The 25,888-nt window shown below is 42.0% G+C and overlaps 1 protein-coding gene across 3 annotated transcripts in view; it reads left to right on the plus strand.

Annotated features, from left to right (window-relative positions):
• The window catches only part of FRMPD1 (FERM and PDZ domain containing 1), a 149,824-nt gene that overhangs the window by 73,927 nt on the left and 50,009 nt on the right, over positions 1-25,888 (plus strand). For 2 of the 3 annotated variants that reach the window (XM_019794905.2, XM_002914940.4), the window contains exon 2: positions 22,635-22,735. In XM_019794905.2, the coding sequence (XP_019650464.2) occupies positions 22,635-22,735 (101 nt within the window). Of the gene's footprint in view, positions 1-22,630; positions 22,736-25,888 lie in introns of all 3 variants that reach the window. The other variant, XM_019794906.2, reaches the window with a different exon arrangement.

Consider the following 25,888-nt stretch of genomic DNA (forward strand, 5'->3'; position numbering starts at 1 on the left):
GACATGTCTTGGCAGGACAGCAAGACTGAAGCAGGGAGAGCGGGTGCTGCATGACCCACGTCAGACCCACGTAGGAGCCCGAACGTGTGTGATGGCAGCAGAGGCGGAAGAAGTGGAAATGCGGGAGGTGGTCGGGGGTCACAGCAGCAGGGGCTGGAGAGTGGTTGGGTTCGGAGGGAGGGTACAACGGCTCTCAGACCAACACCCCCCGGGTTCCCGGCTGGGGGAGTGGGGTGTTCCTGGTGCTCCTCATGGTGCCTCAGATGCGCCCCAGGGTGGGCTGGTTCGTGTCTGTCCCAGGAGAGCCCTGCAGACCTCTGAGCTCTGCCAGACGGAGCATGGAGTCCGAGGTGCAGGCCTTTGACTGCTTCCAGGTCTGCAGGCGGGAGCGGAGGGAGTGGAAGGGGAAGGGACAGGGCTGCTGGTGGCCCCTGTGCCATTCCCCTGGGAGCCTGTGTTCTGTCCTGGGAGTTTGATTCTCAGAGACAATCTCTCTGATCCTAAGACAGGTGTCATTGTGCCCCAACAGTAATGGGATTTAAAAAGAAGTGAGTCAAGTTCACTGCCCGTACCCAGCATCCGGCAGATCAGAGTTGTTGTTCTGTATCTCCTGCCTGTCTCTGCCCAGCGTCCCCTCACAGGTGTGCCTAGAACGTAGATACGGCTTTATCGCCTATGGTTTACACCTTAGAATGCTTCCTTAGGGCTGATCTCTGGTTGCTGGGCCCTGTGGTGTCAGTGACCTACCTCCGAGCCGAGGTGGCATTTACTGACCATCGTTAGCACCGCTGCGAACGGCTGCCATCCCCTAACAGCTGACGCGATTCCCTGCGTGGTTTGCTCTAAAGGGGGCAATTGTGCAGGAGGGAGAAGAGGTTTCTGGGCAGAATGCTTAATTAGGGCTTAATTAAGCCAGCCAGAGTGGCCTGTTGGTTGGAACCCTTGCACCTGGCGCTCTTGGCTGTCTGACAGCCGTCAGCCCTTCCCAAGGCCCAGGCGGCAATGGGAGGACACACGCCGTCGTGCTGGCTGGCAGGAGCCATTTAGTGGGCTCCCTGGAGCATTTAGGCGTCCCTGTCTTGTGGGCCCCACACCCTGCCTTGTCCTGGCCAGGAGTTATTTATCTAGGTGTCTCATGGGCTCTGTCACACCGGGGACTGTCTGATGAACCGGTCTCCTCCACCACGGCCAGCACCAGGCTCAGCCGCAAGAGGTGCTGGGTGAGTAGAAGGAAAGGCATTGATTTGGGACCCTTCCCTTGAGTGGAGATGGTGCAGATCCTTCAGGCTGGAGTCTGAAGACCCAGGGGCTAGACTTGAACCATGCAGAGACTGGGGCCCCCAGTCCCCAGCCAGTGCCAGCTCTCTGGGAGGATGAGGACGTTCAGGGAGGACTGGAGACCTGTGTGGCCAGGACAGAGCCTGATGTCCCAGGTCACGGAGGCTGGAGCTCTGTGCAGCGGGTGGAGCCCAGCTCCGGAAGCCGTTCTGTTTCTGGGCTGCACTTGTCGTGGTTACTGTGTGTCGGCTGATGGATTTGGGGATCCCGCCTTCCTTGGAGCAGCTGTGGGAGCCCTCGGTCTGAATTTCCCAGGCAGTGCACTTGCTGTGGGTTTTGTTTTTGGGGCCTGTGCTATCAAACATGCCCAGAAGCCAGTGAAAGTTGGTGTGTAAGCACGTTTGATGACTCAGTGGGTAGTAGAAAACAAGTCTGGGCTTTGAGTTGAGGTTCTGCCGTTTTGTGAATTACATCCCGGTGGCTGTCCAGAGATTTTTTCTTAACCAGAGGAGGACATTTGCAAAAACCAACAAGTCTATGGGGAGGGAAAGAACTTCATACTGAATGTCAAGGGCACGAAGGACCATGGGATCTGGTGGCGTCTGAGCGGGAAAGGCCCTCCCTGACTTCGAGGCCGCCCCGGGTCCTCTGTGGCTGTGCAGCAGAGGGCAGCAGGGGCTTGTTATCACCAGAGTCCCAAAGGCCACGTCCATGGCTCCTTTCAGCATGGACCTTTTGGCTGTCTTGGCTGTGTTTGGCATGGGATGCTCACATGTCCTTTTGGTAAAATATATAGACATAAACTTTACCTTTAAAAACCATTTAAGAATCCGTTCACAGTGTTGTGCCACCATTACCACTATGTTCCTGAGATTTCTCATCACCCTGAAAGGAAACCCTGTACCCATGAAACAAAAATACCCTATTCCTTCCTCCCCTGAGTCCCTGGCAGCCAGTCATCTGTGTTGTTTCTCCATGGACTTACCTGGAGATTTCATGTAAATGGAATCACACATCACGTCGCCTTCTGTGTGCGGCCTTCCACTTAGCATAAGTGTTTGAGGCTCATCGATGTTGTAGCATGTGTCAAATTTTCATTCCTTTTTATGGCTGAACAATACTCCATGGTATGGATACACCAGTTTGTTTATTCATTCATCCACTGATGAACTTTTGGGTTGTTTCCATCTTTTAGTTCTTGTGTGAACATTCATGTAGAAGTTATTGTTTGAACATCTGCTTTCAACTCTTTTGTGTATATACCTAGGAGTGGAATTGCTGGGCCTTTGGCAATTCTGTGTTTAACTTCTTGAAGAAAGGCCAAAGTCTTCTCCTTCCACCTTTTGAACCTTCTCTCCTGACTCCTCTGGTTGCTCTCAGGCCTCTTTGACCATGGCTTGTCAGTGTTCTTCATGACCCCTTTGTGTCTCCAGTCCCTCAGATGATAGTCCCACGTAGGACTCATTCATTCCTTCCTTAGCTGTGTACATTCTATCCTAGTGGTGCTCAATTCTAGCTGCACATTGCAATTCCAGGGACTCCTTTAACAAACCCTGCCCACACCCCTTTCCAGACCAGTTAAATCAGCACTTTTGGGCAGGTGGAGCCTGGGTGTTGGTGTTATCGAAAGGACCTCCGTGATTTTGATATGCAGCTCCTTTCAGGATATTCATTTATTCTCATGGTTTCAACCTGATGACTGTCCAATTTTTTAAAAAAGATTTTTTAAAAATTTATCTGACACAGAGAGAGAGCACAAGCAGGGGGAGCTGGAGGCAGAGGGAGAAGCAGGCTCCCCACTGAGCAGGGGGCCCGATGAGGGACTCAATCCCTGTACTTTGGGATGATGACCTGAGCTGAAGGCAGACTGAGCTACCAGTCACCCCATGGCTGTCTAGTTTTTATTTTCAGCTCCAACTATCCACTGGACATATCTGTAAATGTTTCTAGGTACTTCAAATTCAACCTCTCCCAACCAAACTCATCTTTCCTCCCAGACCTGCCCTTTTCCCAGTGCTCCCCCTTTGGTGAAAGGGACATCATCTCCAGTCATCCAAACCAGAAACCAGAGTTAGTTGTGCCTTTCCTCTCTCTGATAATCCAATTTCCACTGATTGAGTCATTTATTTAATAATTCATTACCTAGTAGTTAAGAAGAAGGGCAATTGGAAAGAAATGCAGTCTAGGATTTATGTTAAGAAGATATAAAAGACACAGATGATACAGTTAAGTAACAATATATATAAGAGGATAATCTGAAATTAACATTATTATAACTGTCATTATGAAGGACTTTCTGTGTGCCATGGGTTCTTAGTACTTCAGAGAGATTCTCTAATATGCTTGGAGGTAGGTGAAGTCAGCCCACTTCACAGATGTCATACGGGTTCAGGGAGGCTGTGCTATTTGTCCAAGGATGTGTGGCTAGCACATGGCTGGTGAGAGTTGGAATTGGAATCCAGGTCATGTCAGGGCCCGTAATCTTGGCATGAGAGGTCCCTGGGGAAGAGCCTTGAGCCCAGCAGTACTGTCAAAGCATAGAAGAAGGGTCAGGATGTGACTACCAGATGAGATCATTAGTCCCCCTGAGAGCATTTTGGAAACTGTACAGGATGGTGCAAAAGCCTTGCAGCCTTTGCTCCTGTCTCTTGCAGATGGCGTCTTCTGTTCTGCTCTGATTTACAGCTGGTGTTCCCAGCTCTGATTCCCTTGGTGAATTGCAGACCCCATGCAGGCGAGAACTATGCCTGCCAGTCTCCATGTCTCCCTCCGCCCTTGTGCCTCGCACACGGTTGCTGATCAGTAAGTGTCCCCTGAATGAAAGTGTGGATGTGAGAGTGGACTCAGAGGTAGAAAGGGAAGCAGGAGCCATGGTGATGTCTGTCCAGGTGTGTCACAGCCAAGCGCTTGACTAGAGATTCAGCTTAGAGAATTGGAAAGAAAGGGAATTCTGTGGCCCTCTGGCGATAGGAGTGGGAGAACCTATAATGAGATCTCCAGGTGAATGAACTTCAGCCCGACCCCAGACTTGAGGCCCCATGGCCCTGATAATCTGATTCTTTTTTTTTCTCCCTAGCATTCTTAATCACTTTCTAACATCCTTAATCAATTTCCATTGTTATGAGTATTGTTCTCACCTATCGAAAGCCTCAACTGGAATGTAAGCTTCATGAGGGTGTTAGTACTGTCCATTTCGTTATGCACCTCTCTTCCCCATGCCCCCAGCCGAAGCAAACACTAATTACTGTCTGCTGCTGGAGATCTTCCTAGTCTGGACTTCCTCATGATGGGAATCCTATCAGTGGTGGCTTCTGGTCACTGGCTCCTTCCACTTCAGCACAATGTTGTCAAGGTTCATACGTACTTAACCCCTTAAGTTTACAGGTAGGAAAATTGGGACTCAGAGAAGGAAGGGGCATGACTTGGGTCCCTTGTGCTGCTGGTAGCAGAACAGCAAGCCGGTTGCAGGGCTTCTGCGTCCCTATCTGGTGCTGTGTTCCTGTCCAGGGTGAGACAAGGGGCTCAGCAGCCACAGCTGACTCAGCGATGATATTTGCCATCTGCCTTCGAGGCTGCTTATCCAGCCCCTTTAAGCATAGCTGTGGTGAGCAGACACCTTGCAGATAGCCTTACTGTGCCCACTGTAGCACACGTTCCTACATCCTTTCCAGGGCTCACTGTCCGTCCGAAAAAGTGGATAACTTGTGTGACCAGCTTGCAGTCTTCTGCATGGAATGGCCTGGGAGTCCGTGCCCTCTGATCACTAGCAAGAGAAAGGCACAGCCTGGGTCCTTTTTCGTGCTGGCTGTTCCTCTTGTTAACCTGCAGCTCCCAGAGGACCATGCAGAGGCCATCTGTACTGAGCCAGAGAAGAGGCTACGCCCTCCTTCAGAGATGTCTAATCCTCTTTGGCACATGTGAAATCTGAGCAGCATGATGGTGCCCTGAAATTGTGTTTCCCAAAGGCTTGTCTTTGTGCCACATGGCACCCAAGATGGTTTTAGGTGACACGTGAATGAACATTTTTGTTTAAGTAGTAGCATGTTTATTTTAATGCGTTCCATGAAAAAAACCTACCTGGCGTGATCAGACCTGTGATTTAGTGAATATTATTGTTTAGGATGAAGCTTCAGAGGGAGTTCATATCATAGATCCCTCCTTACACAGACTGTGTTTGTTACAGGTGTGATAGTCTGGCTCTTTGTTGACATGGCAAGAGCCATGAGGGCAGTTTGAGGTCAAATGTCATTTGGGGACTGCCACTCTGGGGTGATGATGATCCATGGGACATTCCCATGGGCCACCTGCTGCATCTTGTTTACACCTGGTGCAAGGTGAGTTGGCAGAGACTCCTGGTGACCAGAGCTCCTTTATATGGCTGAGGGATTTAGAAAACTGGCAGAACCCTCCATGAGACACTGGTTTATTGTTTATTTCCTTAGGTCTATGATAAATCTTTTTTTTAGGCATTCAAATCTCTTTCTTTAAAAAAAAAAAGATTCCCGCTGAAAACAAAGACTGAAAGAGGGGTAAGAAGGGAAAATGAAAGAGGAACAGAAATGATGTGTGGTGTTATTTCAAAATAAATGAAAATAAAATAATTTCGTTTGACTTTTGACTCTTTTTATGACCACAAATGAAATGACTTGTGAAGTCAGAATGTTGGAAGCTGTTGCAGTGAAAGACTTGACTGGGATTCCTATGTAGGAAAGAGTTTCCGCTCTTAGAGTTGCAATTAGAGTTGAGGAATAATAATGTGGCATAATGGATAAGTTCCCCTTCCTTTCTCATCTTAGTCTGAATTCCTTTTAGAATATTAATGCAGATGTGAGGCCCGGGCCCATTATCTCTTACTGAGCTGTGATCACTGAAATGAACCAAGGCAACATCAAATGATTGACATTAGAAATGTAAATAGGAGTTTCCCTAAGTATTTATAAATAACTTTTTCTTTTGCCTTAGAACATTCAAGAATTAAACTTGCCTCCTCTTCTGGTGTTCTGATCTTACCATAGCATTTCAGACATCCATTAACTGCCATTATTAATTCAACAAATGTCAACTGAGTGCAAGGCATTCTGCTAGACCCCTGTAAAGAAACAGGACATCTTTCTCCTGCTGTCAAGGAGCTTATAATCTAGGGGGCAAAAAACAAGACCTCAGTCCATTTAAAGTGAGGAAACACAAGACAAGAGCATAGATGAGTAGGTCACAGGCTGGATGGAGGAACAAGACCTAACACAGAAGCTCTGTGATTCGGGAACTAGGAAGGACATGGTAGACCAGTAGGCAGAAACCCATCCTGGATGTGGTGGAGCTTGAACCAGGTTTTGGAGGTTAGACAGGATTTGAATAAGTCTCAGAGAGTGGGGAGATCATGAACAAAGGCAAAAGGAGGGGCTTCTAGGGCTGTTTTAAGGGACTGAGAGGCATCTGAATGGAGAGTTACATGATAAGAGGAGGATGGGGCCTTGGGTCCCCTTGGCCACTTGGAAGATCTTTAACTTTGACAAGCCCAACTTCCTTGTCCTCAAAAATGGAATAGTTACAGATTCCCATCATGTGGGATTCTCATGAGTAGTAAATGACATGCTATAGGTTATATATGTGATAGTTTTGTTCCTTTTCCAAATTGGTCAGGAGAGCAGTAGTGGGAAATTGAGTAGAACAATTGGGAAGCAGTTTGATTTTGGGAATGGGGAGCCTTGGAGTACCTACAGAGGGAAGTGAGGAGATAATACAGTTTAAGAATTAGCAGATACTTAGAGAAATTCACTGCTACAATAGATAGCCAGAGTTTTGGTGACTTATATAATTCCAGGCTTAATTAGAGACAAAGCCTGGAAGAGAAGACAGGTCTCCTGACTTTTAGTTCAGTGTACTTCTCAGCATTCCCTAGATTTGACCCAGAGAGATGTTAGAAATGCAAATTCCTGGGTTTCACTCCAGACCACTGAATCAGAAACTCTGGGCCCCAGCAATTTGTGTTTTAAACATTTTTTAAAAATTTACTTATTTTAGGGGTTCCTGGGTGGCTCAGTCACTTAAGCATCTGCCTTTGGCTCAGGTCGTGATCTCAGAGTCCAGGAATTGAGCCTCACAATGGGCTCCCAGCTCAGGGGGAGTCTGCTTCTCCCTCTCCACCTCGCCCTGCTCGTGCTTGCTCTCTCTCGCTTACTCTCTCTCTCTCAAATAAATAAAAATAAAATCTTTAAAAATTTTTATTTATTTGAGAGAGAGAGAGCCTGCGTGAGCTGGGGAAGGGGCAGAGGGAGAGGGAGAGAGAGGTCTCAAGCAGACTCCTTGCTATGTGTGGAGCCTGATGCAAGGCTCCATCCCACGACCCTGAGATCATGACCTGAGTTGGACACCCAACTGACTGAGCCACCCAGGCACCCTGTGATTTGTGTTTTAACTAGCCCTCCAGATGCTTTAATGCTTTTAGGGAACCAGTGTTCTTGGTTTTCCTAAGAAGGAATGCGAGGGTAGGATATGAAAAAAACAGGTTCCTTATCAGAGTTAGGGTATTACTTAGCACCATAGGAAATGGTGAAGCTCAGTGCCTTCTTTTTTAAAAACTGAGAAAAAGTTTCATATACCATAAAATTCACTCTTTTAAAGTATAGAACTCAGTGGCTTTTAGTATTTCACAAGGTTGTACAATGACCACGGTCTCATCCTAGAACATTTTCATCATCCCCCAAAGACACCCCTTATCCATTAGTAGTCCATTCTCTTTTCCCCTTCCCCACAGCCCCTGGCAACCACTAATCAGTTTTCTACATGTATGGATTTGCCTATTCCGGAAATTTCGTATAAATGAGATTATACAATATGTGTCCTTTTGTGTCTGGCTTCTTTCTCCTAGCCTGTTTTCAGGGCTCATCCATGTTACAGCACGTGTCAGCACTTCATTCCTTTTTATGGCAGATGTAAACTTCTTATACTTCCAACTTCTGGCTCAGACAAATTTGGTGATACCACTGAGCTCACACTACCTCAGAGAAAGAGGTTCCTTTTGGTAATATTTACGTAGAACTTTATAGTTCTCAAAGAATTGTCTCAAGTAATATAATATAAGCCTTAAACCAACCCTGGAACATAGCTGGGCAAGGATCATTGTAATTGGCTTTACAGGTGAGAAAGCCAGCTGAGAGGGAAGTGTTCTGTGCCGGTCCAGTGTACCCCCATGGCCGTTCACTGATGGGTGAGTAGGATTTTAGTGGGTGACAGCCAGGGCTTATAGACAAAGCAGAAGAAACAGTGTCTGCAGGGACATGAGGATGTGAGAAATCAGGACCTATTTGGAGAACAAGGAATAATTCAGTTTTGCTGGAGGGTGCAGCGTGAGGGAGGTGAGACAGACAGGTGGGCAGGGGCCAGATCACAGAAGCCTTGACTACATCTTGAGACCAGGAGGGAGGCAGGGGCCTGGAATGGTTGAGTCCAGTTCCAGAAACAAGATAATCTGATTTGAAATTCTGGTTCTTGCCTCTTCCTTACCATGTGCTCTTGGCCAAATTACTTTAACTTCCTCATGCCTCAGTTTCCTTTTTGTAATGAAGGTTGTCAAAAGCATTAAATAAGGTAAGGCATAGATAAGGCATGTAAATTGCTTAGCCCACTTCTTGGTTCATAGCAAATGTTAGTATTATTAATATAGTTGTGTTGTGAATATTAATGTAATTCCTGAGCTCAGACTTTATCCTAAAGATGAAGAGGGAAAATGAGTCACATGATTAGAATGACATGCTATATCACTTGGGTAGCCATATGGAGGGCAGATAGATGGAGGGTAAAACTAGAAGCAGGGACTGGCTAGGAGGTTACTATAAGAAGTCACAATCAAAGTTTGAATATGGCTGTAGCACTAACAAAAGGAACAAAGTGAGAGATTAAGATAACTGGAGGCAAAGTCTATAGAACTTGGGGAATGGATCAATGTGGGGCATGAAACGGGGTGAGTTGAGAATGATTCCCAAATTTTTGGCTTGGGCAGTTAGAAAATTAAATGGTAATCTCCTCAACAAGATGTTCTGTGTGGAGGAGGGGATTTGAGGAATGGAGCAAAGAAAGATGGTGGATTCTGTTTTAGATATACCTGGCTCAAATGCTTATGGGACATCTTGGTAGAGATCCTAGAGAGGCAGTTGGTTCTCAAAGCAGCTGAGACTGTGGGAGTAAATGACATTGCTTATGGAGAGTGTCTGGAGCAATGAGTCTCAAACTTAGCTATACACTGGAATCACTTGGTAGGGGGGAGGTCTTTAAAAACCACCATTGTCTGCCTCGCACCCTCAAACATTTTGATTTAATTGGTCTAGGTATGATCTGGGATTGTTAACAGCTCCCTAGGTGATTTTAATATGGGGTGAAGTTTGGGAACCACTGGCTGAGAAATAATAGGTACCATTTATTTAGATGACATCGGAGCTGGAAACCAAAACCAAGAATTCGATGATGGGGGAAGAGGAGTTTGCAGAGAAGGCTGAGTAGGCGTTATGTGGTGTGAGATGCTGAAGGAAAATAGGACCGATATCACAGGAGCCAAGGGAGGAAGATCAAAAAGTTGTAACACTTTATGTATATTAGTTTAAGAGAAAATGCTAATTTGGTTATTTATTTCTCTCCTTATTTGAAAGACTGGATATTTGCCAGGCATTTTGGTTTCTTGTGTGTGTGTGTGTTTCTTGCGTCAACAGTTGATTTATATCCTTGGACCTTGTATATATTGGATATTAGATGTTGTAAAAAGGTTTATATTTTATTACTTTTTTTTGTTTATTACTGGTATATAGGAGTTCCACCATCCCATTTTGTGTTTCATTCATCCATTTGTCATTTGTTTATTTAACAAACACTTACTGAATTTATTGAATATTTATGTTGGGAGCTGGAGATACTAAGATGGCTAAAAGAAAAAACTCTGTTCTAAAATTTGGGGGGGTGGCGGGTAGGGACACCTGGGTGGCTCAGTAGGTTAAACAACTGCCTTCAGCTCAGGTCATGATCCCAGGGTCCTGGGATGGAGTCCTGTCGGGGGGGGGGGGGCCCTGCTCAGCGGGGAGCCTGCTTCTCCCTCTGCCTCCCGCCCTCCCTGCTTGTGTGTGCTCTCTCTCTGACAAATTAATGAATAAAATCTTTAAAAAAAATAAAATTTAGGGGGTATGTAATTATATTTTTTATGTTTTAAGTTTTTATTTAAATTCTATTTAGTTAGCATATAGTATAATATTGGTTTCAGGAGTTAAATTGTTTATATCTGCCCAAGACCAGTTTACAGTCTGGATTATTCCACCTCCTAAATCATAGGCTCCTAGAAGGCACATATAGATTTAGTCCCCATCCAATTTTGACTGTTCCCTGTAGGATCCCTGACCTGCTAATATCTTTTGTAGTTCTTGTATACCTTGGTTATGAAAATCTCTTTCTCCTTCAAGGCAACGCAGTGCCCTTTTGATAGCTCTGATTATGAAAATTCTTTACAAGATGGGCAAGATAGATAAAGCTGATTCCATGGTTTCATGGAGATTCATGACCCTGTTCTGTCTACTTTTGTGTATGTTTTAAAATTTCCTTAAAAGATAGAAAAGTTCTTTACGTTGAATTGAAATTTGTCTTCTTGAACTTTGATGAATTGTCTCTTTAGGGCCGTTCAGAACAAGTCTAGATTCTTTTTACATGTATAATCCATTCCAATATTTGTGATTGTTCAAAAATTCTCCTAAGTCTTCACAACTGAACAATTTTGCCTAGATTATTTTCCTCCAATATTTTGAAATTGAGTCCCATATGCAATCATGCCACCTGTTGTTGGCACTGATGGTTTAAGTGCCTTTGCTGTATTTACCTCTCATTTCTCATTCATGTTGCACTGGCCGGCAACTCCAATATTGTAATGAACATTGTAACTTAATTTTCTCCTTTAAGTGGAATGCTTCTATTTTTCTTTCTAAAATAATATTGAATTGCCTATTTTTTAATCAAACAAGATTAGCTTCCAGCATCTTGTGATCATTTACTTTATTATTTTTTATGAGATAAAAAATATTAATAGTTTTCCTTAAATTGAGATTTTCTTTCTTAGGATAACCAGCTTGACTATGGTATGTTATCCTTATAATGTGGATTTTGCTGGAGGTAGTTTTTTAAAATTAAAAAAGCAAGCATATTAAGAATTCTTTATATATAAAGAAGTAGAACGGCAAAATGAACTTTTACATACCCATCTCCCAGCTTCAAGAATTCTTAACATTTTCTGGCTATGATCTTATTTAGGAATTATTTATTTATTTATTTATTCGACAGAGATAGAGACGGCCAGCGAGAGAGGGAACACAAGCAGGGGGAGTGGGAGAGGAAGAAGCAGGCTCACAGCAGAGAAGCCTGATGTGGGGCTCGATCCCCTAATGCCGGGATCACGCCCTGAGCCGAAGGCAGATGCTTAGCCGCTGTGCCACCCAGGCGCCCCTATTTAAGAATTTTTNTTTAGGAATTTTTTGAGTATTTCATGAGTGAGATTGACCTATGTCCCTTTTAGTGAAGCTTTGTCAGATTTTATTTTNCTAATGCCGGGATCACGCCCTGAGCCGAAGGCAGATGCTTAGCCGCTGTGCCACCCAGGCGCCCCTATTTAAGAATTTTTTGAGTATTTCATGAGTGAGATTGACCTATGTCCCTTTTAGTGAAGCTTTGTCAGATTTTATTTTATTCTTTAAGATTTTATTTATTTATTTATTTGACAGAGAGAGCACAAGTAGGCAGAGAGGCAGGCAGAGGGAGAGGGAGAAGCAGGCTCCCTGCTGGGCAGAGAGCCTGACGCGGGATTCAATCCTAGGTCCCTGGGATCATGACCTGAGCTGAAGGCAGATGCTTAACCCACTGAGCCCCCAGGTGCCCCACTTTGTCAGATTTTAAATGCAGGGCTATCGTGCTCCCTGGGTGGCTCAGTGGGTTAAGTGTCTGCCTTCTGCTCAGGTCATGATCTCAGGGTCCTGGGATAAAGCCCCGGATCAGGCTCCCTGCTCAGTGGTGAGTCTGTCCTTCTGCTTCTCCCCCGCTCCCCCTTGTGCTCTCTCTTTCTCTCTTTTGCTCTCTCTCTTTCTCAAATAAAATATTTGAAAAACTAAAAAATAAATACAGGGCTATCTTTGCATTTTTAAAAGAACTTGGTAGCATGCTATCATTTTCTCTGTTGAAGAATATTGTCTATTAATTTTGGGGAGAGTTTGAAATAATTTTTTATAAGTACAGTAACACATCAAATTCTATGTAGGGCACCTTTGTCCCCACAGACTTTTTTAAAAATTCACTTTCTAAATTTCTTCTGCAGATATAGATTTACTCAGAATTTTTATTTCACATTTTTAGTCCTGGTTCTTTGCTTTTGGAGGTGAAGGTGGTGAACTGCCTCAGTTTCCTGGACTTGATCAGCCTTGTGGAAACCACAGAATAAATGAGCCATATCCGCTGAACACTTTGTCAGGTACCTCTCAGTGCCAGGCACCTCCCACCACCAGTCAGAGAAAAGAAAGGGGCTGACCCTTCCCTGAAGGGGGACTGCATTTCACTCAACTCTCATTCTCGGTCATCTGCGCTGAGTGTTTTTTTCAGTAAATGAGTGTTTCTTGAATGGATTTTTTTTTTAAAACAAATAGTATCTCTAGCACATCCAGGAAAAACCAACATCAACCCCTCTAGTCTCTTAGGTTCCCAGAGGCTACCAAGGGTTTCACTGCTGAGCTTCCTAATTTTATCTTCCTGCGTGGGTCTTAGAATCTTCTCCTGTTAAAACCCTACATGGAAAGTATACATCTTGCACTATGCCCAAGGAACTGGTCTAGGAAAATCCTTTGATAGGTAAGAATGCACTTGCATACTAAAAGGTTGATGTGGAAATCTTGGAAGACACCATTTTGTGAGGCTGACCTTGTTACCCAGGATTCTGCCCCTCAGGAAAATTGAAGGACTTACCAGGAAGACTGTAGAAAGATAAATTCCTAATATATTTTCCAAAGTCACCCGTATTTACTTAGCTTATCTAAATTCCTTGTGCATAACATATAGCACTCTCTAGTATTTTTTTCTCTAATGTTTGTCTGTCTTTGATCATTTCTCATTTTAATAATTGGTACCCTTGGTTTATTGGCTTTGTCAGTCTTTGTAGTTTTTAACCCACATTACCTTTGTCTCTATTAAGTGAAATTCTATACTAATTTTCTAGTTTATTTCTGTTTAATTTTGCTCATTAACTCATTCAACAAACATTTGTTGAGCCTAGGTGACAGATCCTGGGAGAAAAATAGAGATAAGACATGTTCTCTATGCTCAAGTTGTTGACAGTGTCATAAAGGGAGAGAAGAAATAGTGAAAGAAAAAAGAAAACACTAAGCTGACAGAAGACCTTCATTAGAAGGTTAAAAAAATCACAGAAGGGCTCCTTGGGATGTCTTTCAAGAACAGAGTTTCAAATATCACTTGTAAAGCTTTTATATTCCCTGGGGAGAAAAGGAGCAAACTTGAGTCTGTACTGGAATCATATGCTGCCAAACATATGAGCCTAATCTCTTCTTTTCCAAGTAATCATATTCTTTTCCTCTTTTAAAACAGGTTTGAGGATGATTCTTCAGTCTTTGAAGTTTAAGAACTTTAGTTGCTGTGTAAGGAGCCTTCCTCAAGGCCTATATTGGAGAGTTGTTTTTTGTGTGCACTTTATATTTGAAACAGGTATTTTTCAGCTCAAGAAATTTACCTTTGACTCTTTGATTTCAATTTTGGGCATTGCTTTCGTCTTTTCTCTGCTGGCCTCTATTATTTGGAAGTTGAATATCCTCAGTCTGATTCTATGTCTGATAGCTTCACTTGAATTGCAAGTTTTATTTTAAAATTTCAATTTAGTGTAAGTGATTTTTGGCTCTTCAGTTTCTCTTCTATCCTTTGCTGCCTTCATTGATTATTTTCATTTCTCAATAACTGGTACTTGTTGCTTGAAGTCCTTTACTATAACCTCTTGTATCCTTTTTGTCGGATTTATATCCTTAATTGTAAATGTGCTTTTAAGGTAGCTGTCCCCCTGGTGTCTTCTTTTCCATTTGCAAAATACTTTGAGAGAGTTTACCTTTTCCTATTACTTTGTTCCAGACACCAGAAGAGTGTTTAGTTTGGGGATTCATGCCCCTTATAGGATTTTGCCAATTGTGTGTGACCAGAGGAGGGTGATGTAAAGTGATCTTGTCATATGAAGAACTGTGGAAGGAACTGGGGAGCAGTTCTGGGGCAGAGGAGACTTGAAAACAATAGGATTGCCATGTTCAAATCCAGAAAGACCAATGTATAGAATTAGGAGCTGATTTCTTCTAGATAGTGGTGAGGGGTGGGGAGAAGTGGTCAGAGAGCAGCCCTACTGCTGAGGATTGAAGCTGCAGAGAAGTAGAATTTAGCTTTATGTAAAGAAATTTCTAACAATCAGATGGGTGCAACAGTGAATGACAGAACAATTAGAGGCCAGAAGACTTCTTGGCAGTGGGATTGCAGTAAAGATTCAAGATTGGAGATTAGCTGGGCTCTTATTTTCTTCCATTAGCCCAGCAATCCAGAGGCTAATATTAAAACCATTAGCAGTTCATTTTCTTGACTTTAAACTCTCCTGCTCAGACCTTGCTGAATCAGGGAGCACTTTTAATGGCTTGGTTGATGTAGTCATTGTTGGTCTTCAGGGATCCTTGGATGAAGGCATGTGCCTTACCCACCATCCAGATATATAATACAAATTAATTCTCATCATTAAATCCATATATGTTTATATGAATCGATTAGCTAAATTATATTTGGCAGCAGTTTTATAACAGTTCCTTGTAGGTAACCATTGCAGTTTCAGGACCTTCAAAAGGAATGGAAAAGGGCACCTGGATGGCTCAGTAGGTTAAGCATCTGCCTTCGGCTTTGGTCATGATCCCAACGTCCTGGGATCGAGTTCCACATTGAGCTCCCTGCTCAGCGGGGAACCTGCTTTTCCCTCTGCCCCTCCCCCCACTCGTGCTGTCTCTCTCTTGCTCTCACTCTCAAAAATAAAATAAATAAGATCTTTAAAAAAAAAAAGGAATGGAAAAGCTTTTGGATATGTCCTTTTGGATATATCTGAGATCCCTGACATCTCTACAGTCCTTTGGAGACTAAAGCAGCAGAGACGTAAGAGATTTTGTATCTTCTAGTGCTGTGGCTACTTCAGGATGTCCAGGTGATGTGGGCCTTTGAATTTCAAGATGGAGCACAACAAATATCATCTTGCCTGGTATCTAGGTCTAGTTAGAGACCTCGGGCTGTGGGTGGAAGGAGCCACAGAAGTCATCAAGTCTGTATATTCCATTGCACTGTCCCTCCTACATCCATGCAGTTATTTAGTCTCTACTCAACTACCTTCACTGACCAGGATCTTGCTAATTCTGGAGCAAACTCATTCCATCCTCAGATCACTAGGAACATTAGAAAGGTCTAGCCTTAGCCTGAGCTAGGGTCTCCCGCTCTGTATCATTCCCCCATTAATCCTGGCTCTGCACCTCAGAATCATGTGAAATCTGTCTCTTTCACGTGGTGGCCTTTTGGTGTTTTGTGAACCAGGATCATATAGGCCTCCTTCAGATCTTCATCAGATGAATATTCTCTGATTTTTTTTTTCAAGGAGTCTTCATATGACTTGGTTTTAAGTCTTCTTACCATCCTAGACCTTTATAGGAAGGTGCTGGAAGCGTTATGCTCAGAAGACAAAGTTAATATCCATATCCTAAAATTGTCACTTGACTCACTCCTGTCAAGGGCCTGACTGAGGCAATAAATATTTGAAAACAATATCCTGTGGGCCTTGCTGGACGTTTATCTTTCTATCCTTTGTGATTAGTCTCTCTGTGTTGTCAGAACACTAGAACCTGCATTCTTGACCCTCCATGGTAAGTCTCACAGAAATAATGATGTGATTTTGTGTCCTTGGCAAAGGGACATTAAATAATCCTTATAATAAGAGAGCTTTTTACAATAACAAGAAGGCAAACATTTCAGTAGAAAAATAAGGAAAAAATAGAAACAGGAAATTAACAAAAAAAGAAATATAGGTGACCACAGCTCATGAAAAATGTTCAGATGTACTTAGTAATCAAAAAACTTCACATAAAAACTATAATAGGCTCTGATATAAAAAGATGTCCATGATATATTCGCAGGTTAAAAAATGTAGACTACTGAGTATAGAATAATTCTATTTCTGTGGACTATCTATTTTAATATATGCAATACAGATGGGTATAAATTTAGGGCAAAGTTGGTGTAAATAGCCACCAGATACTTTATATAATTTTTAACGTGATGGAATTGTGTTACATTTACTTTTTTCTGTATTTTTCCAGAAAAACATATTTCAACCAATAATTAGATGCTACTTTCCATCCTGTCAGCAAATATTTTTTTAAATGTTTATATTCAGTGTTCACAAAGTCTGGCAGGGAGTGAAAACTGCTACCTTCTTGGAAGCAATTTGACAATACACATCCAAATTCTTAAAAATGACACATGCTTAAATTCATTAATTTCACTTTGAAGAATTTTTCCCAAGAAAATATCTGGGAAGTAGCCATTTACCATGAATAAGGATGTTCATTGTAAAGCTTTTATAATACTGAAAAATTGGGAACAGCACAAATGTCCAAGGATAGATTTACTGAATAAATTATGATATGGCCAAAGAAAATAACACTATATAACAATTTCAAATGATGATGTAAATACTTAAATATTAATATGGAATGATATTCATGAACTATTGAATGGGAAAATTATATCTCATTTGAATAAAAATATGTAACATCTATAAGCATAGAAAAATGAAAAATTAGCAGTTGATAACTGGGAGGTATGACTATAGGTGATTTTATTTTCATTATATTTTTTCTATGTGTTTTACTATAAGCATAAGTTCAATTTTTAAAATTGAGCTAAAATAATTATAGCTAAATAGATAAAAAAATAAAATAGTACTAAATTCTTCTAATAGAAATCAACAGTCCCTGCCCCACTTCCCCTTAGCATCTAATTTCATTTCTTAGAGGGAACCTCTTTCAGCTCTTCTAGCTGTATCCTCTGATTTTTCCCTCCATATTTCTGAGATTTCTGAGATCTATTACTATTTCCTAATTTATGAATTTTAGACATTATTTATTACGGTGGGTGAGGACTTAGCTCTTATACGACTACACTAACTTCCCTTCACCATATCCTCGCCAAATCATATCTGCTGTTTTTGAGAAATCATTCTTCAGTGTTTACAGTATTATGATGTTATAAATATTGTTCATTTCTGAGACAAGTGATGAGCTAAAATTTGGTTTCCTTGGGCACTTGGGTGACTTGGTGGAGTGTCCAACTCTTGACTTTGGTTCAGGTCATATCTCAGGGTCATAGATCGAGCACTGTGTCAAGCTCTGTGCTCAGTGGGGAGTCTGTTTGAGATTCTCTTTCTCCCTCTCCCTCTGCCTCTCCCCCCACTCATGCATCCTCTCTCTCTCTTTCTCAAAATAAATAAGTAAATAAATAAAATTTGGTTTCCTTTATTGTACATTTTGTTTTTATAATTCCCTGTTTTTGATTTCTTTAGTTTTCCATGTGCTTTTTGCTAATTCTTTTCATATACTCTCTGACAGCCTTTCAGTGAATTTTTCTGCAGAAACCCTTAAGATGATCTGTATTCATGTTTTTTTCCCCTAAGACCTCAGTCTTCGTGCACCAGTCTATAAAGTTGCTCTCGAGGTCTCATGTACAGGTGTTACCATAGTACATCCCTTCATAGTCATCTTGGGTGTTCCCTTTGCCTCTCGTCTGTATCATCCCCAATTTCCTGGATCCCATTTCGTCTTTATTTATTTACTTCCTTGTTTTGTTGGAGCATGTCCTCTATGAGCATCCTGAGAAAGGGTGTATGAAAGGCAAATTTTTTGAGATGTGAACATCTCAAAACATCTCTACTATTTAATTGGTAGTTTGGTTGGGTATAGAATTCTAAATTGAAGTAATTTTTTTATTTTAAAAAGATTTTATTTTTTTGTTTGACAGAGAGAGTGTGCACAAGCAGGGGGAGTGGCTGGCAGAAGGAGAGGAAGAAGCAGGCTCTCTGCTAAGCAGAGAGCCTGACATGGAGCTCCATCCCAGAACCCTGGGATCATGACCTGAGCTGAAGGCAGATGCTTAACTGACTGAGCCACCCAGGCACCCCTAAATTGAAGTAATTTTTGAAGGCATGGCTTCAATGTCTTCAAGGTTCCATTGTTACCAAGAAGTCTAATGCCATTTTTATTCTCAATTGTTTGTATGCAATTTATTTTTTCCTCTGAAAGTTTTGAAGATATTCTCTGCTTTTAGTTTCTGAAATTTTACAGTGTTATTTCTTGTTGTGGGTCTTTCTTCACTTATTATGCCGGGCAGTTAGTAGATATTCTTGATCTGGTAACTTAGGTTTTTCAGGGAAATTTTATTGAATTATTTTATAATTTCCTTACCTCCATTTCCTTTGTTCTCTCCTTCTGGGATTCCTATTAGATGACTATTGGATTTCCTGGATTGATACTATACATTTCTAAGCTTCTCTGTTTTCCCTGTCTTTGGCTTTTGGTTGCTCATTCTCAACCTTTTCATTGAATGTTTAAATTCTGGCTATCTTATTTTTAATGTTCAAGTGTTTTCATTCTCTGGTCTCTTTTTTAAAGAAAATCCTCTTCTCGTTTCATGGATGTAGTATTTTTTTAAGGATCTATAATTTTTCTTGTGTTTCTTGCATTATCTGTTTCTTCTGAGTTCTTCTGTTTGATATGTTTTTCATAATGTCGGCTTTTCTCAAATATCCATTCATATGTTAGAAACTTTGTATGATGTGTGGGGCTCACTGAATAACAGATTTCAATACATCATGATCAGGCAGCAAGTTGCCAGAAGTATCAATATCTGAAGAAATTTTCCGTGATTCTTTTCAGTTCTTCAAAAAAGGATTCTCTAGTCTTTTGCTTGGGATAAAGCTGCCAGTATTTTGGGAACTGGGCAAAGGAAGAGACTGAAGGTCTTGTCATTCAGTAAGAAAAGTTTTATTTAATCCTTCTACTTTCAATCCTGTAGTCTCTATTGTGCCTGGTCTTCCTAAGTCTGGAGCCTCTCTGGTTTGATTTCTCCAGAGAATAAGCCTCTTGTCTCTAGTAAGGTGGAGAAGGGGTCATTATCTAGGTGGGCAAGTAGCATGGGCTGGGGCCTGTGAATAAAATTGCTGCTTATAGAAATCTATTTCCATATTTCCAGCCCTATGCTTCATCCCTGCTTTCTCCCATACCTGTTGCCTCTAATTCTTGAACCATCTTGGTGAAAATAAGCTCATTTTTCATCAGAATCCCTCTCTGAAAGCACATAGGTTTCTGTTTCTTTTGCTCTGTTCAGTTATCTCTCCTTCAAATGGTTTCTATCTTCCCAACATTTTCTACCTCTCTCATCTATTGTCTTCTCTTTTGTTTCTTGTATTCTATGGGTTTAATACCCTTTATAGTCCTTTGCTGTGATTAATAAGGCTTGGGAAAGAGAAGAGATTAAGACATAGTTTGAATTCACCATGTTTAACCAGAAATCTGTCTCTTTTATAATTAAAAAAAGCAAGCTGCCTAGAACTGAAGACAGTGTTCAGGTCTGATGTTCCTACTGTAGAAGAAAGCTAGACTGACACATCCCTTGATCTAAATAGAATGTATTTTTGGTTGCAGCCTGTTTTTTGTCCATGAATTTGTATTTGGCTGCCATTTAACTGAGAAGTGTAAATCTCCCATGTTCAAAGTGGTCAGGTTGGGTGTCCTGCTTTCATTTTTTTATACCCTGGCTAGTACACTCGTGGGTACATCCCACTATTAGTCTGCTGATTGTTGATAGATTCTATTTGCTAACATTTTATTCATTTACTTTGATATTCACAAGAGAGAGGTTGTATTTTTACTTTATTGCACTGTTTTTATCAGAATTGGTATCAATGTTATACTGGCTGCTCAAAAAGATTTTGGGAGCTTTCCTTCCTTGAACCCTAAAACAGCTAAAACAGCATTTGGGGGAAATTTGGGGAAAAATAAACTAAGGTGGTTACGGTAACATGGTATCCAGGATTGGATCCTGGAACAGAAAAGGAACATTAGTGGAAAAACTGGTGAAATCTGAATACAGTTTAGAGTTTAGTTAATATTATTGGACCAGTGTTAATTTTGACAAGGATACAAAAATTAGGTGAGATGTTAACGTTAGGGAAAGCTGAATGAAGGATATATGGGAACTTCCTGTATTATCTCTGCAACTGCTTTATTCATCTAAAATTATTCCAAAATAAAAGTTTATATTTAAAATTTTTTAAAAGAGTGATCAGAGCAAGGTTCATCTTATAGATTTGTAAGAATTCACCTTTGAATCTGTCCATGCCCAGAACTTTTTTCTTTATCAACTTTCCCTTGTAATTGTCTTTCTAGAATTTCTCTGTCTTACAGGGTCATCTTATTTATATTTTCCTTGACAACCATTTGTGTCATCAAGGTTTTAAAATTTATTTGTGTAGTGTTAAGCAACATAATGTCTTATAATTCATTTTTATTTTCTTTGTATCCATAGTTATTTCCCAATGTCATATCATGTTGTGTGGTTATTTATTGGGTTATGAAATTAGTTCGGTGAATTGAGACCAGTATTTTAAAAAGTGAAATGGGGGTGCCTGGGTGGCACAGCGGTTGGGCGTCTGCCTTCGGGTCAGGGCGTGATCCCGGCGTTATGGGATCGAGCCCCACATCAGGCTCCTCCACTGTGAGCCTGCTTCTTCCTCTCCCACTCCCCATGCTTGTGTTCCCTCTCTCACTGGCTGTCTCTATCTCTGTCAAATAAATAAATAAAATCTTTAAAATAAAATAAAAAGGAAATGAACAAGAACAGAGAAATATATACTGTTTTATGAGACTTTAATCTCAAGCACATGTATTGTTTTCTTGGTAACCTGACAGTATCTCTCAAAGCATAAATACTTATAACTTTTGACCTAGCAATTCAATTTGGGAACTTATCCAGATATGTAATTGCATACATGCAGAAATGATATATGTGAAACATAATTCATTGCAGCATTATTTATAATAGCAAAAGATTGGCAGTAATCCAAATGTCTATCAAGAGAGAGCTACTTTTTAAATTACAGTACATTCATACAGTGTAATACTGAGGGGTTGTCAAAAAGAATGAAGAGGGGCGCCTGGGTGGCGCAGTCATTAAGCGTCTGCCTTTGGCTCAGGGCGTGATCCCAGCGTTCTGGGATCGAGCCCCACATCAGGCTCCTGCGATGGGAGCCTGCTTCTTCCTCTCCCACTCCCCCTGCTTGTGTTCCCTCTCTCGCTGGCTGTCTCTGTCAAATAAATAAATAAAATCTTAAAAAAAAAAAAAAGAATGAAGAAACATTCTATGTACTGATGTGGAAAGATACCAAGGATATATAGTTTAAGGAGAAGAAAGCACAGTGCAGAACAAGGTATATAATGTACTATCCTTTGTGTTAAGAGGAGAACGTATAAAATCTTTATTTATACTTGCTTATATAGACCTAAAGAAACTCGGAAAGAAAAAGGAGAGCAGTGATTATGAATGAGTGTGGGAACTGGCTGGATAGAGGCAGCATAGAAGGGGGATTTTTGACTATCTTTTTAAAATTATTATTTTGGCAAGAACACACCTAACAGGAGATCCGTCCTCTTAAAGAGTCTTTAAGTGCACAATACAGTAATATATGTATCTTTTTTTGTATAGTCTAGGGTTTGAATTATACAAATGAATTACCTATTCAAAAATTCAAAGTATTGAACAAAAGAAGCAGCAATCAGAAGAATAGGCACAGTGTGATTAGAATGCTTCCATGTCCATGGAGCTCCCAGTGTAGGCAGAACTGAGTTGTGCTGTCCAGGGACAAACGCACGGTTGGGGGCAGCAGGCTGTATCATGCTGTAAGGGGTGTCTCTTACCATGGGTCACAGTCACAGTTTGAGAAACCTTCTCTATTTTATTCCCTAATCCTTATGTTTAACTCTTTAAGATTGCTAATCTGTTTCCCACAAGACCGTGGACTCCTTAGGCAGAGGGCTGCTCTAAAGTTGTTCACTCCAGGCAGATTGAGGACCTGTTTATGTTAATTTCAAAGAAAGAGAGCCCTGGTTATTTGATCAGCATGTCATTAAATGGGCAAATACAGGAAATATCACAGTGATTTGTCAGAATCCTCTTCCAAATATTTTGGTTAGCTTCTTAAGGAAACTCTCTTTCCTTTTAGGTAGATGGAAGAGGTGGAGACCAGTTTATTCCAGACACGGAAAGCGCACAGAATAGAACAAATGGTGGCAAGATGGCTACGACGTTCACGGGACAGCTCGGCCCGGTAAGGCTCCTGGGCTAGCAGAGATTTCTGCTTGTCAGGATCTGGTGTCCCTGTGGGAAGAGGTTTTGCCAGTCTTGGCAGCACCCAGGGATCTCTGTTTCCAGTTTGCTTTGTTCTTACACCATATGGTAGGGGAGGCATCAACATATCAGCGATTTTGCTGGAGTGCCTTGCTGTCTGTCCTCCTTCCAACTCTTCCCTCTGTGTCTCTCCACCTACACCCACAACGTACGCTCACACCAAACTCATATCCACATTTACAAACACTCGCACACAAATGGACTTATCCACGCAGGCGTACTCATCCACACTCACATGTGCGCCTACTGTCTGGAATATACACGCCTGCCCTCGTGAACGCACACTCACACATGCTCTGTCTCTCTCTCACACACACACCCCTTGTCTTAGTATTTGATGTGAAGGTCAGGCGATCTGTTTATACTCTTTCCCTGTCTTTGTTTCCAGCAGCTGTTCCTTCCTTGCAGTCCCTATTTCATTCTAAACAAAATAAAATGAAATCAAATACAGATCTGATTTGACTGCTACAGGAGAACTTAAAATATGTTCTGTTTCGAAGCGTTCATTTTCCATCTCAGATTTCCCATCTGGCCCTGCCACAGAGATGAAATATCACGTGTCAGGTGTTTCTGAGACACACATTCTTCCAAAGGAACTGGAAACAGCTGTTGTGCTGCTGAGCATATAAACCTTGCTCAGGACTGGGCCACCCTGAGCCAAGGGTGGGCCTGGGACCCTCACAGGCTGCGGTGAGGTTAGGCTGCTAGAATTAGCCCTACGTTACAACTGAAACACCTGAGGCTCACCGAGTGACTTGTTTAAGATCGTCCCCACCCCCTGCTCAGAAATCGCTGATGGGTCCCTAGTTTTTAGAAGATGAGCATTTTTGGTTTGGCATTCAAGGCTCTCTATGATTGACCTACAGTCCTTTACAGCTGTTTGTCTTACTGCTTTTCTTCCTTCACATCACCCGCCAGCTAAAAGGAACTATTCATTGTTCCCCTACTCCAGGCACCCCCTTTGCTCCTTTCACCCCTCAGGCCAGGGCTCCTGTGCCAGATCCCTTCCTTCCAACTTCATGCATACAGAACCCACCCACAGCTCGAGGTCTGGCTGAAATGCTCAGTCTTCTAGGAAGTGTTCCCCAGCCCACAGTTAGACCTAACCATTCCCGTGGGACCCCAAGCATTTGATCGACATCAGCACTACGTTCCTCCTGGTGTGTTCAACTTATTTGAGCACATCTCTTTTTCTCCGTCTGGGCAGTAAGCTCTGAGAGCAGGGCAAGTATTGGCCTTGTCTCTATAACCCAGAGCTGATTGTGTCCTGGGAGATTGAGTGGAAGTGGTCAAGTAGTACTTGATGGTGAGTGGGAAAACTGCTAGGTACATTGTTTCTTAAAGTGGGTTTTGCAAAACCTAGTCCCGTGTAATGCTGCTCCACTAAAGGTTTGGAAGTAATGCAGCCCGTACCCCATTCCCACCCACCTCTGCTTGCATTTTGCACACAGTGCATTTTAGCACATTTAAGCCTCTGCGATTTCCTACGGAAAAGAGATCCGTAAAACTTTAACTTGATGGTGCCTAGATATTTGACATTGGTACTCTCTAACATCCTGCTTTTCTCATAATGTAAATAAAAGGTGACATTGTCCTATAGGAAGTTTTTTTTTTTTTTGAAGATTTTATTTATTTGAGAGAGAGCAGGAGCAGAGAGAGGGGGGAGGGAGGGGCAGAGGGAGAAGCAGGCTCCCAGGGAGCCCCCCAGTGTGGGACTCGATCCCAGGACGCTGGAATCACGCATGACACGAGCCAAAGGCAGATGCTTAACTGACCCACCCAGGTACCCCAGGAAGTTGTTTTATCCAACATCTTTTTTGAGATGTATTTTACATACCATGAAATTTACCCACTAAAAGTATATAGTTCAGCGATTTTCAGTATATATTTAGTATATGTACAAGAGTGTACAAAAATCACCACAATCCAATTTTAGAACATTTTCAATACTACAAAAAGAAATCTCATACCCATTACCAGTCATTCCGTATTTGCCCCTCCCCCAGCCCCAGGCAACCACTCATGTACTTTCTGTCTCCATAGATTTGCCCATTCTGGATATTTCACATAAATGGAATCATATAATATGTGGTCTTTTTGTGCCTGGCTTCTTTCACTGAGCCTTATGTGAACAAGGTTCATCCGTGTTATAGCATGTATCAGTGTTTCATTTTTATTAGCAAATAATATTCCATTATGGAATATTTTCTTTGTCCATTCATCAGTTAATGTACACTTGGGTTGTTTCCACTTTGGGGCTATTATGAATAATGCTGCTATAAGCATGTGTGTACAAGTTTTTGTTTGAACATATGTTTTCATTTCTCTTGGGTATGTACTTGGGAGTGGTAGAGATGGATCAAGTGGTAACTGGGTGTTTAACCTCTCGAGGAGCTGCCAGACTGTTTTCCAAAGTGACTGTACCATCTTACATTTGCCCCAGCAGTGTGCAAGGGTGCCATGCCTCCACGTCCTTGCCAATTCTTGTTATTATCTCCCTTTTCTGTTGTGCCCCTCCTAGTGTGGGTGAGGTGGAATCTCACTGTGGTTTTGATTTGCATTTTCCTGATGGCTAATGATGTTGAGCATCTTTCCATGTGTCTCGACAGTCTTGTTTTCCAAGTGCTTGAGAGAGAGAAGCAAAAGAGGGAAAGGGTCCTGGCAATATGCGTGGAAAACATCATTCCTGGGTTTCTTTCTTTCTTTTTTTTTTTCTAAGATTTTATTTATTTTTTTGACAGAGAGAGAGACAGCCAGCAAGAGAGGGAACACAAGCAGGGGGGGTGGGAGAGGAAGAAGCAGGCTCATAGCGGAGGAGCCTGATGTGGGGCTCGATCCCAGAATGCCGGGACCATGCCCTGAGCCGAAGGCAGACGCCCAACGACTGAGCCACCCAGGCGCCCCTCATTCCTGTGTTTCTAGGATACATTTGGCCTTGCTTAAATTGCTTCCCATCTGTAATCTCACAACCTTGATACAGGCTGGGTTCTTGAGGTTCTCAGATTACTTGAAAATGATCAAGAACTGAAAAGCTAAGTTTGGGGGAAATAATTGTAATTTCCTCAGAGTGGAG

The sequence above is a fragment of the Ailuropoda melanoleuca genome, chromosome 7, assembly GCF_002007445.2.
Source record: "Ailuropoda melanoleuca isolate Jingjing chromosome 7, ASM200744v2, whole genome shotgun sequence".
In the NCBI taxonomy this organism is placed as follows: Eukaryota; Metazoa; Chordata; class Mammalia; order Carnivora; family Ursidae; genus Ailuropoda; species Ailuropoda melanoleuca.